The sequence below is a fragment of the Metopolophium dirhodum genome, chromosome 1, assembly GCF_019925205.1.
Source record: "Metopolophium dirhodum isolate CAU chromosome 1, ASM1992520v1, whole genome shotgun sequence".
NCBI lineage: Eukaryota > Metazoa > Arthropoda > Insecta > Hemiptera > Aphididae > Metopolophium > Metopolophium dirhodum.
In genome coordinates, this window is record NC_083560.1 from 5555378 (window position 1) to 5573292 (window position 17915).

The 17915-nt window shown below is 33.6% G+C and overlaps 1 protein-coding gene and 1 pseudogene across 1 annotated transcript; both read left to right on the forward strand.

Annotated features, from left to right (window-relative positions):
- The first annotated feature begins 1893 nt into the window (after positions 1 to 1893).
- Positions 1894 to 2992, forward strand: LOC132939732 (uncharacterized; annotated as a pseudogene).
- Positions 2993 to 5815: 2823 nt separating this feature from the next.
- Positions 5816 to 17255, forward strand: LOC132937164 (E3 ubiquitin-protein ligase Topors-like). Its single transcript, XM_061003992.1, has 6 exons — positions 5816 to 6173; positions 8443 to 8585; positions 8851 to 8975; positions 9061 to 9117; positions 16350 to 16419; positions 16822 to 17255. The coding sequence occupies exons 2-5, from the start codon at positions 8457 to 8459 to the stop codon at positions 16414 to 16416; spliced, it is 378 nt and encodes a 125-aa protein (XP_060859975.1). The 5' UTR covers positions 5816 to 6173; positions 8443 to 8456; the 3' UTR covers positions 16417 to 16419; positions 16822 to 17255.
- The last annotated feature ends 660 nt before the right edge of the window (positions 17256 to 17915 follow it).

Sequence of the window (17915 nt, forward strand, 5' to 3'; positions counted from 1 at the left end):
AATAATTCGTATTTAATAATATACTTTAGAAGGTTCAAGTATCCAAGAATAATATTTTTAAATTATAACAAAATAACTAAAATTGTTATTTACTAAAAATAACTATAAAAAAATTGTGTTTACATATTTTTTTTAGATTTTTTGGTTACAGAATAATTAGTTGCTTACATAAAACATTGTTTTAAATGTTTAATCCTTAGCTATAAAAGTTAAACATTTTATTATTATTCAATTACTAAATAATTAGTAATTTTTGAATTTGCTTAATTTTTTATAACATTTGAACATTAAATTCTTATAAAAAAAAATCTTGCCTATGTACTTTTAATATTTTTATACTGATAATGTAATAATGTGTTAATAATGCCTTGTATTTTCAAGCTTTTTGACCAACAAATAAAATTGTATTGACATATTTAATTGAAACAATAACTAAAATATCGGGCAAGTGGGTGACGCACTGACGCTCTGCAATATATTATGCAAGTGGGAATGCAATGAAGGAGATACGCGCTGTCGGACGAAGACCGGTCGTCGCCTCGTGTCTTCTCTTTTCGATCAGAGTATAATAAACTATATTTCGAATTTTATCAAAAACGTTTGTAAACTTATATATTGAACGGGACTGTTACTTGCAATCAACAAATTTGTTACAGTGGAGTAATGGACACATATTAGCGAACGGTAGTCACTCGACGAGAATCTTGTAACCAGTTCAATACTAACAAACAAAAACACGAGTAGACATAACCAACTGATTACAATGTGATTTTAAACAAAGGTGTGTGGGATTGCAAGAGGTGCTGTCATTTTGGGTTAAAAAGCTTGAAAGACGACACTCTATTAACAGGTGGCGTCGTGCACAAACGTGCTCAAAAAGGCATTCCGGCCGTTGGCTTGTGAATGTACAATTGCCTGGTCAAAAGGTAAAAACAAAACGGTAAACGAGATCAAATAGTTTTACTTACCGTTAGTAGAAGACTTGCAATCTAAATTTCAGATTCGAACGGATGAAAATTCACCAGAAAACTATGATACCGATACGGGCGGTGACAAAATGACGACCGTCTCGAACAATGATATCGTAGTAAATGCCGACCGTGTGGATGTGCGGCTGTCGTAGCGCCCCTGTCTGGGTTAGGTGAGATAATAAACATGGCTGCCATCGCGTCGGTACCACACCGATAAATAAATAATTATACGTTTTTATTTTTCTGGTAATGTTTAAAACCAAAATTTTATTGTTTGCGAAATGTATTTTGTTTGGGCTATGATATAGATATTTGCCCTTTTTTAAGTCCAAATTTGCGGTTTCTGGCAATGGGTACGAGATTAATATTAACGAAAGTAATTTGGTGTCTACTGTAACTGTAGAGTTGCCAACCCAAATCACACGTAATTGCCAAAAAGAGGTGCTCCTATTTTCATCGATCATCTTAAATATTATATATTATTGTTAAGTCCTGAATATACTGAATATTTTTATTTGGCTCGTCAATTATTGGATAGTTTTATTCGGCATTTTGAAAGTATATAATAATATGGTCGTCACTCAATATCACACAATATACACAGACTTTTGCATTGATGTGATGATTATGCCAATTTTGGTCCATTTGACCAATGTTCTACTTTTCCCTTTGAAAATTATGTGGGTGTTTTAAGACATATAATACAAAAATATTATTTGCCATTAGGATAAATTGTAAATAGATATAATAAGAAAACAAGTGTTCCAAAACACATAGATATTAACCAAGATAAATTTCATCTTTCTGGTCCTTATTACAATGGACCAAAACATGAAAGTACTACGAGATATTCTCAATTTAAGGTTCTTTAACTTTTTTGCAGCCGTGAAGCTGTACCGCAGTCTTCTATAACTAGTGTTGAATGTATTGCAGATGCCAACCAAAGTCAATCAAATTATATTGTAAATCATGTAAGTGTAAAAGATTTGTGGAAGATGTAAAAGAATTTTCATTTAAATGTTCCTTTTTTAATGACAACTGTAGTAGTACTTCAATAACTACACCAAATAATTTTATTCTTGGACAGAAAAAATATGTTAAGGATCAGTCTTATGACCATAGTTCTGTACACTACAGTTTATGTGTAAGTTGTGAAAAATGTCATGGTTTTGAATCTATTAAAAATGAAAAATCTTTAAAAGATTTGACTGGGTGGGTCTTCGTACGCTCTTTTTAACTTACTTTTAAATATGCTTCCAGATGTAGGTATAAATAGTACCTTAACAAACAGTAAGAAGCTTCTACTAATTTTAATGAAACGAAAACTTGGTGTTACCTTTTCAGCTCTTGGAGTTTTATTTAATATTCATTGTACCACTGCCAGCAGAATTTTTATAAACTTACTTTCTATCTTATGTGATAAAATTAAACATTTTATATTTTGGCCTAGTAAAGAAACTATCTCAGAAACTCTCCCATATGCTTTCAAAACAAATTATCCAAACTGCTGTTGTATCATAGACTGTACAGAAATAAAAGTATAGTAGCCTACAACAGTTGAACAAAGAGTATGCATGTACTCTAGGTATAAGAGTGCCTACACCATACAATTCCTTGTTAGCATAACACCAAATGGTGCCATTAGCTTTCTCTCTAAATATTATGGTGGACGTTCTAGTGATACATTTATCACTAAAAACAGTGGATTTCTTTCAAACCTAGAACTGGTAGATCAAGTTTTGGCCGATAAGAGCTTTCCTGGTATTAAAACGAATTGTGAATATAATAGTTCTATTTTAATTATGCCCCCAATCTTACACAATGGTAATTTTATTGAAGAGGACGTTATAGAAACTTATTATGTTGCAAGTGTTAGAATACACATTGAGAGATTCTTTGCCCTGCTCAAAACATTTGATATATTAAATAAAATTCAAACAGAGCTGCTCCCTTATATTGATGATAAAATGCATATCTGCTGTTCTTTGACCAATTTACAACTACCAATCATTAAACAGTAATTCAGTTTAATTCATAAGGTAATATACATTTTGGTTTTGTAATATATTTTTTCACATTCTTAAATACTAAATTGAGAAACATTTAAAACAATTAAATAAACTAGTATAAATAATAATAAGTAATAATTCGTATCATTTTTTTATTCATACATTATTTAATAATTATTATTGATATAAAGTAATATGAACATGAACATCAAGTAAAATTTTTATTGTAACACATTGTTTGAAACAAAGAAAACAAAATAACAAGTTCACACAATATATAAATATTATTAAATATAATATGATAATGTAATATTAACAATTTGAATACATTTGCTCAATTTTGGTACGTAAAAATTAAAGTAGAAATATTCAATTTTAGGCAATAGAGAACTCATAAATTTATTATCTTGATTAATAGTTAATAAACTGGGTTAAATGGTATTATAAATAAATGAATCACAGAATTTTAAACCTGAACAGTACATCAATAATTGGACTTCAGTGTAATATAAAGATCTTTTTAACTCAATTTAACCTTTTTCAATATGTAAGTATTTTAAATTAGGCACATTATTTTCAATTAGTTGTTTATTTTTACATGAAATAGAACATTCTATCTCAATTATTTTGTAGATTTCTCCATTGTGGAGAACAAAGCCATCAGGGCTTGCAAAAACCCATGATGTTTTACAATGAATAACTAATCCAGAATTAGTACCTCTACTTCTTTATTTTTTAAAAGCTGCAGGCTCAATTTCTTGACCATATTTGACATTAATACTACCAGTTTTACCTAAATTAGTTTCTTTTATAAGAGTGTATGTAAGCTTGTTGAGGCCAACAGATGTCCAATCTCTGCATGTATTAATTGTATGCGCCTTAACACTTGCTGGAATATGAAAGTGCCTACAAGCTTTACAAATAGCCAATAATGACTGAGCCATGGTTTCATTATAGATATTCAAACAAGTTTCAGATGATAAAGCAATATTTTTTATGTAAAAATCATTTTCTTTGAAATGAAGTGGATATTTTAGGTAAAAAATATTATTTATGAATTGTTTGTTTTGGTTAAGTATTATGATTAAAAAATGTTTTCGGTTTAAACTATATATGATACTTTGTTCAACTTGTGCAATAATATTATTTAAAATTTGTTTACTCTCCCTTTCAACTGTAGTAAGGCTTTCTTCTTTTAAAAGTTTACTAAAAGTAGATGGTATATTTAAAATATTATGTTTTAAAATTAGATATTCATGACTCACAGGTTCTACAACACCTATAGTTGGTTTTTGTTTCTTACGAGGAAATAGTTCTTCGATGGTTTTTCCTTTTTAGTTCACCCACCTTCGATGGTTTGCACCATTGCTGCGGTATATCTGTTTTTGAAGTATTTTGTTCATTATTAATGTAGTATATCAGCTACATATGTGCTTACATTTCCGCCTGCCCTTGCAGGACAGTCACATGACTTTTGATTCACTTGTCTACCTGAATTAATCTATTAAATAAAAAAATACTATTATTTATAGGGAATAATATTGTTATTTTTATTATTATAATTAAATGTAGGTGTAACTAATTATTATAAATATTTAATTTAGTACCTATGTGCTTTAAAAAATAATTTTTAACTTACCTACTTCAAGAGTATCTTGCCATGGGTTAGAGGACACAAAAGTTTGTCTAACACAATGTCCATTTATTCTAGAAGTAACATGTTCGGTTTGCTGAGGTTTTATTTCTTTGACATCAAACAAATGCTCACTTTCAACTAACTTTTGTCCATTATTGTTAGAAAATTCAAAATTACACATCACAGATTGGAAACCACATCTAATAATAATTACATCTACCATTTGTTAAGTGATTTGCAATTGAAGGTAATTAAATTTAAAATAATTACAATTTAAATTCAAAAAGTATAACAAGTATAATAATAATTTTAGCTAATTTCATGTTTTATTAATGACATATGTTTATTATTGTTCAATACATAATCATATAAATATATTTATATGTCCTATCAGTATTTCTATGGTTCAATACTATAATTTATATTGTTATTACTGATAGGTACCCATATTTAAAGTATTGAATGAGTTTGAAATTTTACTTTTTTTAATATTTTATAGTTAGTACAATAATACTGCCAACAAAAATAATTTATTGCTGATTAAATTTAGGTAATACCTACTGTCCTACTACAAATTAAATATAATCATAATATGCATGTGTGTATAGAGTGAGTTATATATTTATGAATATAAAAAAGTCATTGCTAATTTTTTGATTTTACGACTTATTAAAAATTACTAAAACCTTAGGGGGGTTATTGACGATTTTATGAATGAGTCTAATATTGCGCGTAAAATCGGCGCTACCAAGTAGTACGCGAGTTGTCTCCCCAGAGCGATAGTTGTTTTCCTGCACTGTGTGTTATCCTCGTGCGACGCCGCTCCCAGTGCCGGGATTACGTCATATTGTACCTTACGCAATCCTGTCATTCATATAGCATACTATTTGTATTAATTTGTTATTATTTATTGGGCCAACCAGGCAACTACTGCCGTGATTATTATACATACCCGCTTGTTGGGACTCAATTTATTAATCTTATTCAAATTATTACTTTTAATACTTTATTACTAATATTACGATGTAAATTCTTTGTATTATTTTCTTTTATATAAGTAAAATAATTACGAAAATTATATAATTAATAACATTAATAACTATATAACATTCAACAATCATTTTTTTAACTTCGCATTTTTAAAATAAAGTTTTCATAGTTTGGACTCCAATAATACACAACTTTAACTTAAAATTACAAAAAAATAATACTTAAATAATATTCTTCATGTATAATACATATTATTACTGTCAATAATATAGTAATAACATATTATACCAAATAGTATTGTATATGCCTCACATGAATATAGTATGACGCATGAAGTAAACGTCCGACAAGACACAATTTCAAAGCCGATAGACTCCGCTAGCCGCGCCGCCTAGGGGACGAATTTTATCCATACAGCAACAACAACCCCGTCAAGAGCGTGGTGGGGTGAAATTCCTGAGTCATTGGCAGGTCCAGAGTGCCACGTTCTTGGCAGTCGCGTCATTGTGTTTTTCTCTCTACAACAAGTAAGACGCATATTGACGCATCCACTACAACACTTAACTGGTGAGTATACCTACGGCCAAATTAAAATATACTTATACGCATATTGTCATGTTATACCTATAAGGGTTGTGAGGTATAGGAAATTGCATTCTTGATTGCTATTATTTGAAAAAATACCTTTCTTAAGAGGATGTCAGCGCACTATTTGTTTTCTCTCTCTGACCCACGCGCAACATAGTCAAAACGCATTTGCGCAGAATCGTTTTTTCTATGTTTTTAAGTAATCTTAGAGTAAAATCCCTCATTACAAAAAAGATAGAGAGTAATATTTTAGAGGGAATGAATCGATTTTATATTTTATTGTTATTCGACTTTCAAAATAAACAAAAACATTTTGTAAATTTAAATTACGTTTAAATTGTTTTTAAACAATATTTAGAGAAATTGATACCTATGTCATTCCCTCAAAAATATTATTCTCTATCCATTTTGTAATGAGGGATTTTACTCTAAGATTACTTAAAAACATAGAAAAAACGATTCGACGCAAATGCATTTTGCGCGTGGGCCGGAGAGAGAAAACAAATAGTGCGATGACATCCTATTAACACAATATTTTGCTATCCAACGCGTAATTTAGGCAGTAGGCGAGTGATTATTTTATTATAGCACAGTCATATCATTTTTCTGGGTTTTTTTCTCCAATTAATAAATACATAAGTTAGGAATTTAGAACACAATTTTAATTTCTTTCTTTGCCACTGTTGGCAAACCCGTTTCATGCGCTTATCGCACCGCCGGTCGCGTACGTACACGAGGTATAATTCCCACCAATGGGCCTCCGCCGCCGCCGTGTTCTCCCGTTATCAGTTATAGTACCTACTTATACCATACGAAATAATAGAAATTCTTAATGAATTGTAGACTATCCTTAAAACTTTAATATCTAATAATAGTCTTAAGTGTTTTAAAAATATTAAAAAATGTCCTTACTAGCTCAGTTAAATGCTCCATATGGTATTTTCAATTTAATTTATTGTCATAGACCAATCATAAATATTTTATACTTGTTAGTTATTTTAATTCAACATAATTACAGCCAATCGTATGTTTACAATTAGCATTATGAAAAATTTTTTGAAATTTTTAGTACTATTTACATTATTATAATAAATATTACATTTTATAAAATAAGATTTGTTTAAATTTATTGCCATATAGTTACCATCAAACTACGCCTTTATAATTTAATCGATGTATTACCTAATTTAAATAACAGGCCATTTGATTTTCCTTTTAATAATACTATGGTGTCATCACAAAAGTGTCTTGTATACGGGTCTATGTCGTTTGTTAAATATTAATATTAATCAGTTTGATAATTTAATGTCATTTAAACCCCATCTTAAGTCTAAAGATTTTTCAAAGATTATATCATTATAATAAGACTGTTATAAAAACCCGTACTTAAATAACAGATTGTTTTTTCAATTATATTTTTTTGTATTCTTAAGGTGATGAAAACTCGCTCCCCCAGCACAAGCTTTGCTTTTATGGCCAATATGTCTATGATATCTCATGTTATTCTTTTTTGTATTATTTATGTTGTTGCTTTAAATTGCATTATTATTATTATTATATTATTACTTAAAGAAATATAAAATATAGAAAAATAAATGTTTAATATTTAAGAAACGGCGCAAAACTGTTTGAAATTCCGACATATTATTAAACTGATAGAAATAGTTTAAAAAAAAAATATATTTAAAAAGTTAGTACAGGCAATCATTTTCAATTCAACCAAATAAAATAATTATCATTAAAACCCAACGTTTTTTTTGAACTTAATATTTAATGTGTAATTTACAGTGTAATATCTAGTGGTTAGGGATGTTATGATTTTATTTTAATAATATAATAATAATAATAATACACATACTTACATTATATAAAATTAAATAAAAATATGTTCAAATTTTGGCTTAGTTATATTTTTTTTTAATAAGGTAAAATTGTAATGAGAGTATAGATTAATATTTAATTTTTACAAAATTAATATTTTTCATTTCTTAATTCTTTGTTGCCAACCTAATAGACCCAAATAAAACAATGTAAAATTTAAAATGTAACCGAGCATATAATCATGATATCAGAATTTATGCTTTATCACAGATATTAAATATATCTTTAATTGTGTTCTTTACTATTCTGTTCTTATTGACATGATGGCAATAAGGGGGAAGGGAATTAAATTTTTGCAGTGGTATTCAAATTAACATTAAATTATTATAATAATATTATGTTCTTTAAATTATTTTTTTTGTTTTAGACTAAAATTTCAACATGTCCCAAGACTGTCCAATTTGTTTATGTGACATTGACAACAAAAGCTATACAAATGTGTGTAAACATTTTTTTTGTTATACATGTTTAAAACAGTGGTCAAAAGAATGTTTATTTCTACGCCCAAATGTAAGTTTAGATAAAACATAATAGTTATTAGTTGTTAAACGTAACCATATCATATTATATAAAAAATGTATGTAATCTAAATTTAACTTCAGGAAAATGTCGTATTACTTGTTGTCTGAAGTATTTATTTGGTACAACAGAAAAAATCTAATTATATTGATTTATGCAGATAATATAAGAATTAATTTGATTATAACTAATTAGAAACGTGTTGAGTAGTTTGTGTCTTATCACAAAAGTTATGTTTTATATTTTTGTTATTTAGTCTGAACCCACTTGTCCAGTATGCAGAAAGAATTTTATACATATCTACCATTCTTTTGATGACTTAGAAAATCATAAAAGCACATATACCATCATTCCAGGAATAAACCATGACATTTTACCATCGTAAGAAACACATTATTTTTTTACATATGAAATTTATATTATGTCTAAATTTACAATATTTTAATCACAATGCTTGTTTTTCTAGTGCAATACCTAGAACTTTAAGTGTAAGAACCTTTAGTTCTATGTCAAATGGTAATAGGTAAGATATTAATAATTATTAACTATTAGATAAAGACTATTTAACATAATTTTACAATAGTTGTACATTGAAATTTCAAGATAAAAAACGTGTCATAAAATTTTTGTAAATATATTTAAAACATTTTTATTAATGATAAAGCAATTCACAAATGATTCCAAGTCTGTTAACACAAGACATCGATAATTTTATTAGTATATTGCAGCATACTATGAACAACCAACTAAACATAACAATATTTTTATACTATTTGCTCAAATGCATTATATTACACCAATAGTCCCTGTTTTATATACAGGGTTGTGGTTCAGTACCACGAATAGGTTAGGATGTCACAATGACAAGTATAAAATTTATTAATATGTCTTAATGACAAAGTTGATAATTTATTTTTATATGTCTTAATGACAATTACATTGATATAACATATTAGGTTTAATAATAAACATGATTTTTAAATTACAATAAAAAATAAAATACGGACTAACGCACTATGCCTGAGTAAAAGGCCGCGACGACGAACGCACTGACGGGGAATCACGGGGGGTCAAGTCGGACTGGTAAACAGTCGGAACAATGCCGGAATAGCTCCAACTATTGCCCCAATGACTGTGGGCGGCCGATCCAATGCCGGAATTTCTCCAACTATTCGATCACTGGCCGCACCACAACCGTCCGACGAGGTTCCGTCAAAGCTGGGGGAGTCCGTTTACCAGCAAAGCGTAAGTCTGCCCGGGTGGGTCTCACTACAATGCTGGTAAGGGAATGGTTGTTCGTTCGTCGTTCGCACAGCCTTTTATATGTGCGTTGTCGGCGATAACACTGCTCCGGTCCCGTGTTCTGTGACAGACTTGAACAGGTAGGTGCCGTGTTCTGTGACAGAATTGAACCGGAATAGTGTAATCGCCGAAAGTTGCGAATAATAATAATGGTAAAATATGGATATACGATAAGATACGATATTAACAATATTAATAACAATCGTAATAATTAAAATAATAATAATAATAGTATCAATTAAAAATAATAATAGTAATAATAATAATATAGATAAGGTGAGTACAATTTGGCGTAAACATCCTGCCCACCTTAAATGCGTTCAGCGTTTAACAGGTTGGAAGTGGACAGAGTTTCACGATTGGTCTCTTGATGATTCCGGTGCTGGTTTGGACGGTAGCAACTCGAACAATCCCATCTTGGCCGGGGTGCACCTGGAGAATCCGACCAAGTTTCCATAGAAGTGGAGGTGTTGGTTCTCGTATTAGGACCAAGGTATTGGTTTTCAAGTTGTCACTATGGTTTGTCCATTTGCTGCGTCTTTGGAGAGTTTGTAAATACTCGTTTTGCCATCGTTTCCAGAAGTGGACTTGGAGGTCCTTAATTAGTCTCCAACGTTGAAAATGAGATAGAGGGATTTTCTCTAAATTAGGTTCGACAGTGGCTGTACTGGACATAAGAGTGAGAAAGTGACTTGGAGTAAGGGCCTCAAATTCGGATGGATCAGAACTTAGGGCACCCAGTGGACGTGAGTTTAAAGTAGCTTCAATGCGACTCAGCAATGTGCTCAATTCTTCGTATGTTAGTCGTTGCAACCCAAGGGTTCTGTATAACAGTGTTTTGACTGATTTGACCCCAGCCTCCCATAATCCTCCAAAATGTGGTGCGGAAGGGGGGTTAAAATGCCAACTGATATTCCGAGCCGTTAGATATGCCTGACACTGATTCTGATACTCCTTGGAATGGGTGAATTGATCGACGGGCTGTAATAGGTTAGCCGCCCCCTTGAAATTTGTTCCGCAGTCACTGTGTATTTGTTCAATCGGTCCGCGTCTGGAGATGAAACGACAAAACGCCATCAGAAAGGTTTCGGATGACAAATCTGAGGCCACTTCCAAATGTAATGCCTTGGTTGTCATACACACAAATAAACAGATGTATGCTTGACTGGGCACCGTTCGACGTGTTGTAGAGGACTTTAAAATGATTGGGCCGGCATAGTCTACGCCTGTTGTCATAAATGGTTTTATCTGTTGCAGACGATATTTGGGCATGTCACCCATAAAAGGCTGTGGATTGCGTGGGCGCGTCTTGTAGCAAGCAATACAGAGTCTTAATCGGGATCTAATGACTTGGCGACCAGATATTATCCAATACTGTTGTGCAATTATTGTTTGCAGAGTAGTGGCACCGGGATGTTTGTGTTCTTTATGAAAATCATCAATGAGTAGGTTCGTTAGTCGGTGGGAACGTGGCAGAAGTATTGGATGCTTCTGTGCATATGGAATCGGTGCATGATTTAGACGACCACCAACACGTATTATTCCGTGATCATCTCGAAACGGACTGAGTTTTCGTAATTTGCTAGTGTTTGCATAGGAGTAATTACCTGTTTTGTCAAACTCATCCGAAAATGATTGCCCTTGTACTGTTCGAATGATCCGTTGCAAGGCATCTACTTGTTCATGAGGAGACAACTTTATGGTTATTGGTTTAGATTTGGTAAAGATTCTTGAACAGTATGCGACAACATGTATGATTGTAGCGAGTGATGAATATTTATTTAATAGATCTTCGATGACAGTCTGATGTAGTGTGACTACTAGAGTAGTTTTACGTTCTTCCGAATTTGTCGTATCAGGATCGTTGTTGATAACTGTTGGTGGCCATGTATTATGGTCTTGATAGAGAAATCTGGGACCAGACCACCAGAGTGGATGATGAAGAACCTCAGATGGATAGAGCCCCCTTGAGGCACAGTCAGCAGGGTTGTCATTTGTGGGAACATAACGCCATATAGATGGTGGTGTAAGTTCCTGTAGTTGACTTGTACGATTGGCGACGAATGTTGCCCAACGATGAGGCGATGATTTTATCCAAGACAGAGCGGTGGTTGAGTCAGTCCACGCGTGCATTGTAGTGATGGATATAATTGAAGCGAAAATGTGATGGACTGAATGCAACAATTTTGCAGCAAGTAGCGTTCCGCAAAGTTCCAACCGTGGAATGGTGACGTGTTTAAGTGGAGCTACCTTTGATTTTGCTGTGATGAGGTGACACTGAATCGTGGAACCACTAATACAACGCAGATACACGACTGCAGCATAACCCTTTTCTGAGCTATCGGAAAATGTATGTAACTCATATGTTGGATGCCCATCTATCGTGATTCGACGAGGAATAGTTAATGTTTGTATGCTTTTAAGCTCCTGTTGATATCGCTTCCAAATCGTTAGTATTTGTTCCGGGACGAGATCGTCCCAACCAATTCCAGACGTCCATAGTAATTGCATTACATATTTGGCCAGGAAGGTGACGGGTGCTAAGAAACCCAATGGGTCGAAGATACGTGCCATATCTGATAAGACCGAACGTTTTGTTGTTGTGAGGCTTGGACTATGATAGTGGTACGAAAAGTAGTCCTGTGTAGGGTTCCAATGCATGCCGAGGATCTTGAGTATTGCTTGCCCTTCGTCATCAAATAGTACAGCGGGATCCATAGAGCATTCAGTAGCGGGTACTGCTTGTAAGATGCTGGGTAGATAACTAGCCCACTTCCTTAGTTGGAACTTCCCCTGAGCACACAGAGCTATCACCTGTTGTTGGCAGAACAGGGTATCCTCTTCTGACTGAGCTCCTGTAAGAATGTCGTCAACAAACATGTCATTCTTCAGCACTTTAGCAGCAATTGGAAACCTTGACTCTTCTATTGTCGCCAGATATTGCATCGTGCGTAGTGCTTGGTGTGGAGCACAAGAGGTGCCATATGTAACCGTACATAGGCGATATTCTTGAATTGGTGAGTCTGGTTCAAAACGCCAAAGTATGCGTAAATAGTCTCGATCGGTTGCATGAATTTGGATTTGTCGGTACATTTGTTTGATATCCGCAGTGAATAAAAACTTGTGTACTCGAGCTCGAATCAGAATGTTGGTAATTTCTTGCTGTAACTTCTGTCCAGTGTACACGCTGGAATTTAATGACTGTCCAGAAGTAGTTCGAGATGAGGCGTCAAAAACTACCCGAAGCTTTGTAGTTTGACTTTCCGGACGCAGGATACAATGATGTGGTATATAATAGCAATAAGGAGTGATTTTATTGCTCTCGGGAACTACTTCCATGTGTTTACTTTCCAAGTAGTCTTGCATGAAATCTGAGTATTTTTTGCCCAAGGTTGGATCTTGAGCCATACGCCTTTCGAGAGCATGAAATCTTCTGAGCGCTCCACCTTTGGAGTCACCTAGTATTGGACGTAAATGTTTAAATGGCAAGGCAACACTAAACCGTCCCGAGGGTAGACGTTTGATTGAAGATGTAAAGATGGTCTCCGCCTGAATTTCATCAGGACTTAGATGTTTTACCTTTGGGAGTTCCTCCATCTCCCAAAACTTTGTTAGCGTTTTTTCTAATGTCGTATTCGTGGTTACTAACAATGAGGTCATTTGGTTGCTGGATGTTGGTGATATTGGACCCATCAAGATCCATCCAAATATCGTTCCGAAAGCGGTCGGTTGTAATGGTTGTCCTGCAATGCGAGTACCAGTCAGTATGGTTGGTGCGACATCTGCCCCGAGTAAGATGTCAACTGGGCCGGGAGTGTGAAATGTTGGGTCAGCTAAATCCAAGTTGTTTACGTGTGACCATGAAGTAGATGAATAACTAGACTGCGGTGTTGCATCAGTAATTTTACTGACAATGAAGACGTCGAGTGGGATGCAAGGCTCAGTTTTCCCTACTGGTGCCAGCTTGATCGATGATATGCCAGACACTGCATTAATTGATGCCCCTGAGAAAGTGTTCACTCTGGCAGAACAGCGGCGTTGAACTAATGACAGTCGATCGGCACATTTTTTGGTAATGAAGCTTACTTGGGATCCTGTATCCAACAGTGCTCGAAAAGTGTAGGTTTCCTTATGGATTGACGAGATATTGACGAGTAAGGTTGATAATAGAATGGATTGTGGTCGTGGATGTACCGCTACCATTGAAATTGGTGAAACAACATCATTTGTTGATGTCTTTTGTTCTGGAAAATGAAGCAATGAATGATGACGTTTACGGCAGGATTTACACGAGCTTTTCGAAGGACATGCTGCAGATGAATGACCGGAGCCCAAACAATTTATGCAAAGATCTAACGTCTTTGTTATTTTGAATCGTTCAGTGGGAGGTTCCTTGAGGAAAACTGAACATTGACGTATTGAATGGACCGTTTTGCATAGCGCACATTTAGTAATGGGCGTCTGTGGAGCTGTTGTAGTTAGAACTTTGGCAACGGGACGATGGCGAGCTTTAGTATTAGAGTTTTTAAATGAAGTTGGTGGTGCCTCATTCGTTGACGTCGAGCTAGACGGGTGGACTTCTGCCGATCGGATGTGAGTGTGTAAAAAATCCACAAATTCGCTGACCTGGGGCGAATAGTTTTCTCCTACCCGTAACTCCCAGCGAGAACGTAACTCATAATCGAGGTGTTGTTCGAATATGTGCACCAGAATTGGCCCCCACTGACGAGTGATAAAATTCAGGTTGTCCAACGCAGCTGTATGTTCTTGAATGATGTTAATCACGTGTTTAATTGATGCGGCGTTGGCAAATGTAACCTTTTGAGGTGCTAAAAGTGCATCCAAATGGATACGTGCCAAATCACGTTTGTTCCCGTACCGACTTCGTAGGATTTTCCACGCACTTTGGTAATTGGCTGAGGTCAACGATAGATGCGATACCAGAGAGAGTGCTTCTCCTTCTAAAGATGTCTTTAAATATTCAAATTTTTCAACGTCCTGGAGTTCTGGAGTATGCGACAAAATTGAATTAAACAGATCTTCAAAGCCTTGGTACTCTTTTAGACTTCCGGAGAAGGTGGGGAATTTCCGTTTCGGTAGTTGATAGATCGACGAGTTTCCAAATTGAGTTGTCTGGTTTTGTGAAATTTCATGTTCTTTAGTTAATGGAATCGTATGTAAGTGAGCCATAGCAATAAGATCGTAATATAGTTGGTCAAATGAATCGCTCAGGGAAGTGCTGCATGTATTGTCAGTGACGTCGATAGGCGATGTCTTTGATCCTACTGCTGTCTCCATAACTTGGATATCTTGATCAACATTGGCACGTAGATCATTTACTTCTAAGAGCATGGTTTCGACCTTTGCCCGTTTGCTTGTACTGGTTTGGTCTGCGAGATATTCATTGGTTGCCTGTGTGAACCTCGTAATGCGGCCGAGTGCTCGAACCACTCGAGCTTTGGCGTCGAGGTATTTTATAGACTCTGGCATGACCATCTTGATGTGAGTTTATGGTAGACTTATGATAAGGTCTAGGTTTGTTTTGTTTAATCCGGTTCGAAGGACCAATGTTTTATATACAGGGTTGTGGTTCAGTACCACGAATAGGTTAGGATGTCACAATGACAAGTATAAAATTTATTAATATGTCTTAATGACAAAGTTGATAATTTATTTTTATATGTCTTAATGACAATTACATTGATATAACATATTAGGTTTAATAATAAACATGATTTTTAAATTACAATAAAAAATAAAATACGGACTAACGCACTATGCCTGAGTAAAAGGCCGCGACGACGAACGCACTGACGGGGAATCACGGGGGGTCAAGTCGGACTGGTAAACAGTCGGAACAATGCCGGAATAGCTCCAACTATTGCCCCAATGACTGTGGGCGGCCGATCCAATGCCGGAATTTCTCCAACTATTCGATCACTGGCCGCACCACAACCGTCCGACGAGGTTCCGTCAAAGCTGGGGGAGTCCGTTTACCAGCAAAGCGTAAGTCTGCCCGGGTGGGTCTCACTACAATGCTGGTAAGGGAATGGTTGTTCGTTCGTCGTTCGCACAGCCTTTTATATGTGCGTTGTCGGCGATAACACTGCTCCGGTCCCGTGTTCTGTGACAGACTTGAACAGGTAGGTGCCGTGTTCTGTGACAGAATTGAACCGGAATAGTGTAATCGCCGAAAGTTGCGAATAATAATAATGGTAAAATATGGATATACGATAAGATACGATATTAACAATATTAATAACAATCGTAATAATTAAAATAATAATAATAATAGTATCAATTAAAAATAATAATAGTAATAATAATAATATAGATAAGGTGAGTACAATTTGGCGTAAACAGTCCCTATAATTATACAATATTTGAATATTGTATTGTATATAAAAAAAATATTTTTATCTTAAAATATCTGAATTTTTATGTTCTGTCTAGAGAGTTCAGTGGAATGAACAGGTTACTTCGAAATAATGGCTATCCTGGACAAAGTGGACACCAATAATTGGTAAGTACCTTCTTATTATAATTTTGTTAAGAGAACTCCATTCTCCATTATGTGTTTGTTCTTTGTTATAAATGTACAACATAGCAAAATGTACGTTCCAAATAATACATTTAATAAATTATTTTAAAACTTATAGTGGATTGAGGTAACTATTATACAATTTAATAGTAAGATTGTCTAGAGCATCTCTGAGACTTTTATTGATATTATAGTTTTGAATTTTGTTTTAAAATGCTCATAATTTTTAGTTGAAAAGTCAATGATTAAAAAGCCTCCATAGTTTCCTGCATATTACCTTTAAATTTGAATAATATAGTGTTTTAGATTCTGATGTGTGTGTGTTTCTGTTTATATAGGATTAAAATATTCCTAATTAATATAACTATTATTTTTTTTTTCTAGATATGAACCAGAGGAAGAATCTACCGCTGTGATTCTTTAGCTGAGATTAAATCAAAATCGTCAATTTCTTCCCACTTTATTAAAAACATCAATTCTCCACTAGCATCATTTGCACCAATAATTCTCTCAGCTATTTTTGAAGCGACTTCTTTTACACTGGAATAAAAATACATTAACATGTTAATAAAAATAGATGTATCATTAATTTAAAAAGGTTTCCTGCAGATGACACCATAAAATATCAAGTAAACAATAGGCCATTATTTTTAACTTTGTCAGTATAACAACTAAATTATTTGTTTTTTATACACTATACCAATTGTACCAATAAACATTATTTTAAATAAATGTTGAAATCAATATTTATATACTTAATTAGTGTACACATTTTGTTTGAAAAAAACAGTTAAGTATATTCCACTCGTGTAAAAATATAAACCACAACAAATGTATTAAATTATTGTTATCAATCTGGCTCCGTTGTGTTTGGACCTAGTCTGATGCGTTCTGCTCGCTTATCTAATAAAACATATTTTATTGTTATTATTCCTGATATTGTTATTGTTACTTTAAAATGATCTGTTCAATATACCATGTTGGAATTTCCAGGGGAGAAGATACAAAATGCAAATTATGTACTTGCACTTTGCGTGGGCGGGCTTCAGAGAAGCTGTTTTTAGAAATTGAAGCCTTAGTAAATTCTGTTGACTTTATGAGCGACCAATTTGATAGTTTTAAAAATCATGTTAAAAAAATTTTTTGTTCTTTAAAACAAATTCAAACAGAAAATAAATTGATTAAGGATCAGAACATTAAATAATTCGAAATAGTTTTACGCCTTAACAAAAAAATTAACTCACTGGAACAGAGGTCCATTGAAAATAATATTGAACTTGTTGGTATCCTCGAATCCCCTGAAGAGTCGTGTACTGATATAGTTAATAAAATTACATCAAAGATAAACGTTGAAATTGTAGTTCATAACACGTACAAAATATTCACAGGTAAAAATAAAAATCCAAGAAAAAATGTTGCCGTAATTAAGTCAAAAGATTCCGGACACCAATTCTAACTCAATCAAAATAAATGAAAAT

Bases quoted from the DNA above. Each gene is read 5' to 3' on its own strand.
- LOC132937164 (XM_061003992.1), top strand. From the start codon at position 8,457: ATGTCCCAAGACTGTCCAATTTGTTTATGTGACATTGACAACAAAAGC. The intron at 8,586-8,850 runs GTAAGTTTAGAT...TTTGTTATTTAG, and splicing joins GTTTATTTCTACGCCCAAAT to TCTGAACCCACTTGTCCAGT. The intron at 9,118-16,349 runs GTAAGATATTAA...TGTTCTGTCTAG, and splicing joins TCTATGTCAAATGGTAATAG to AGAGTTCAGTGGAATGAACA.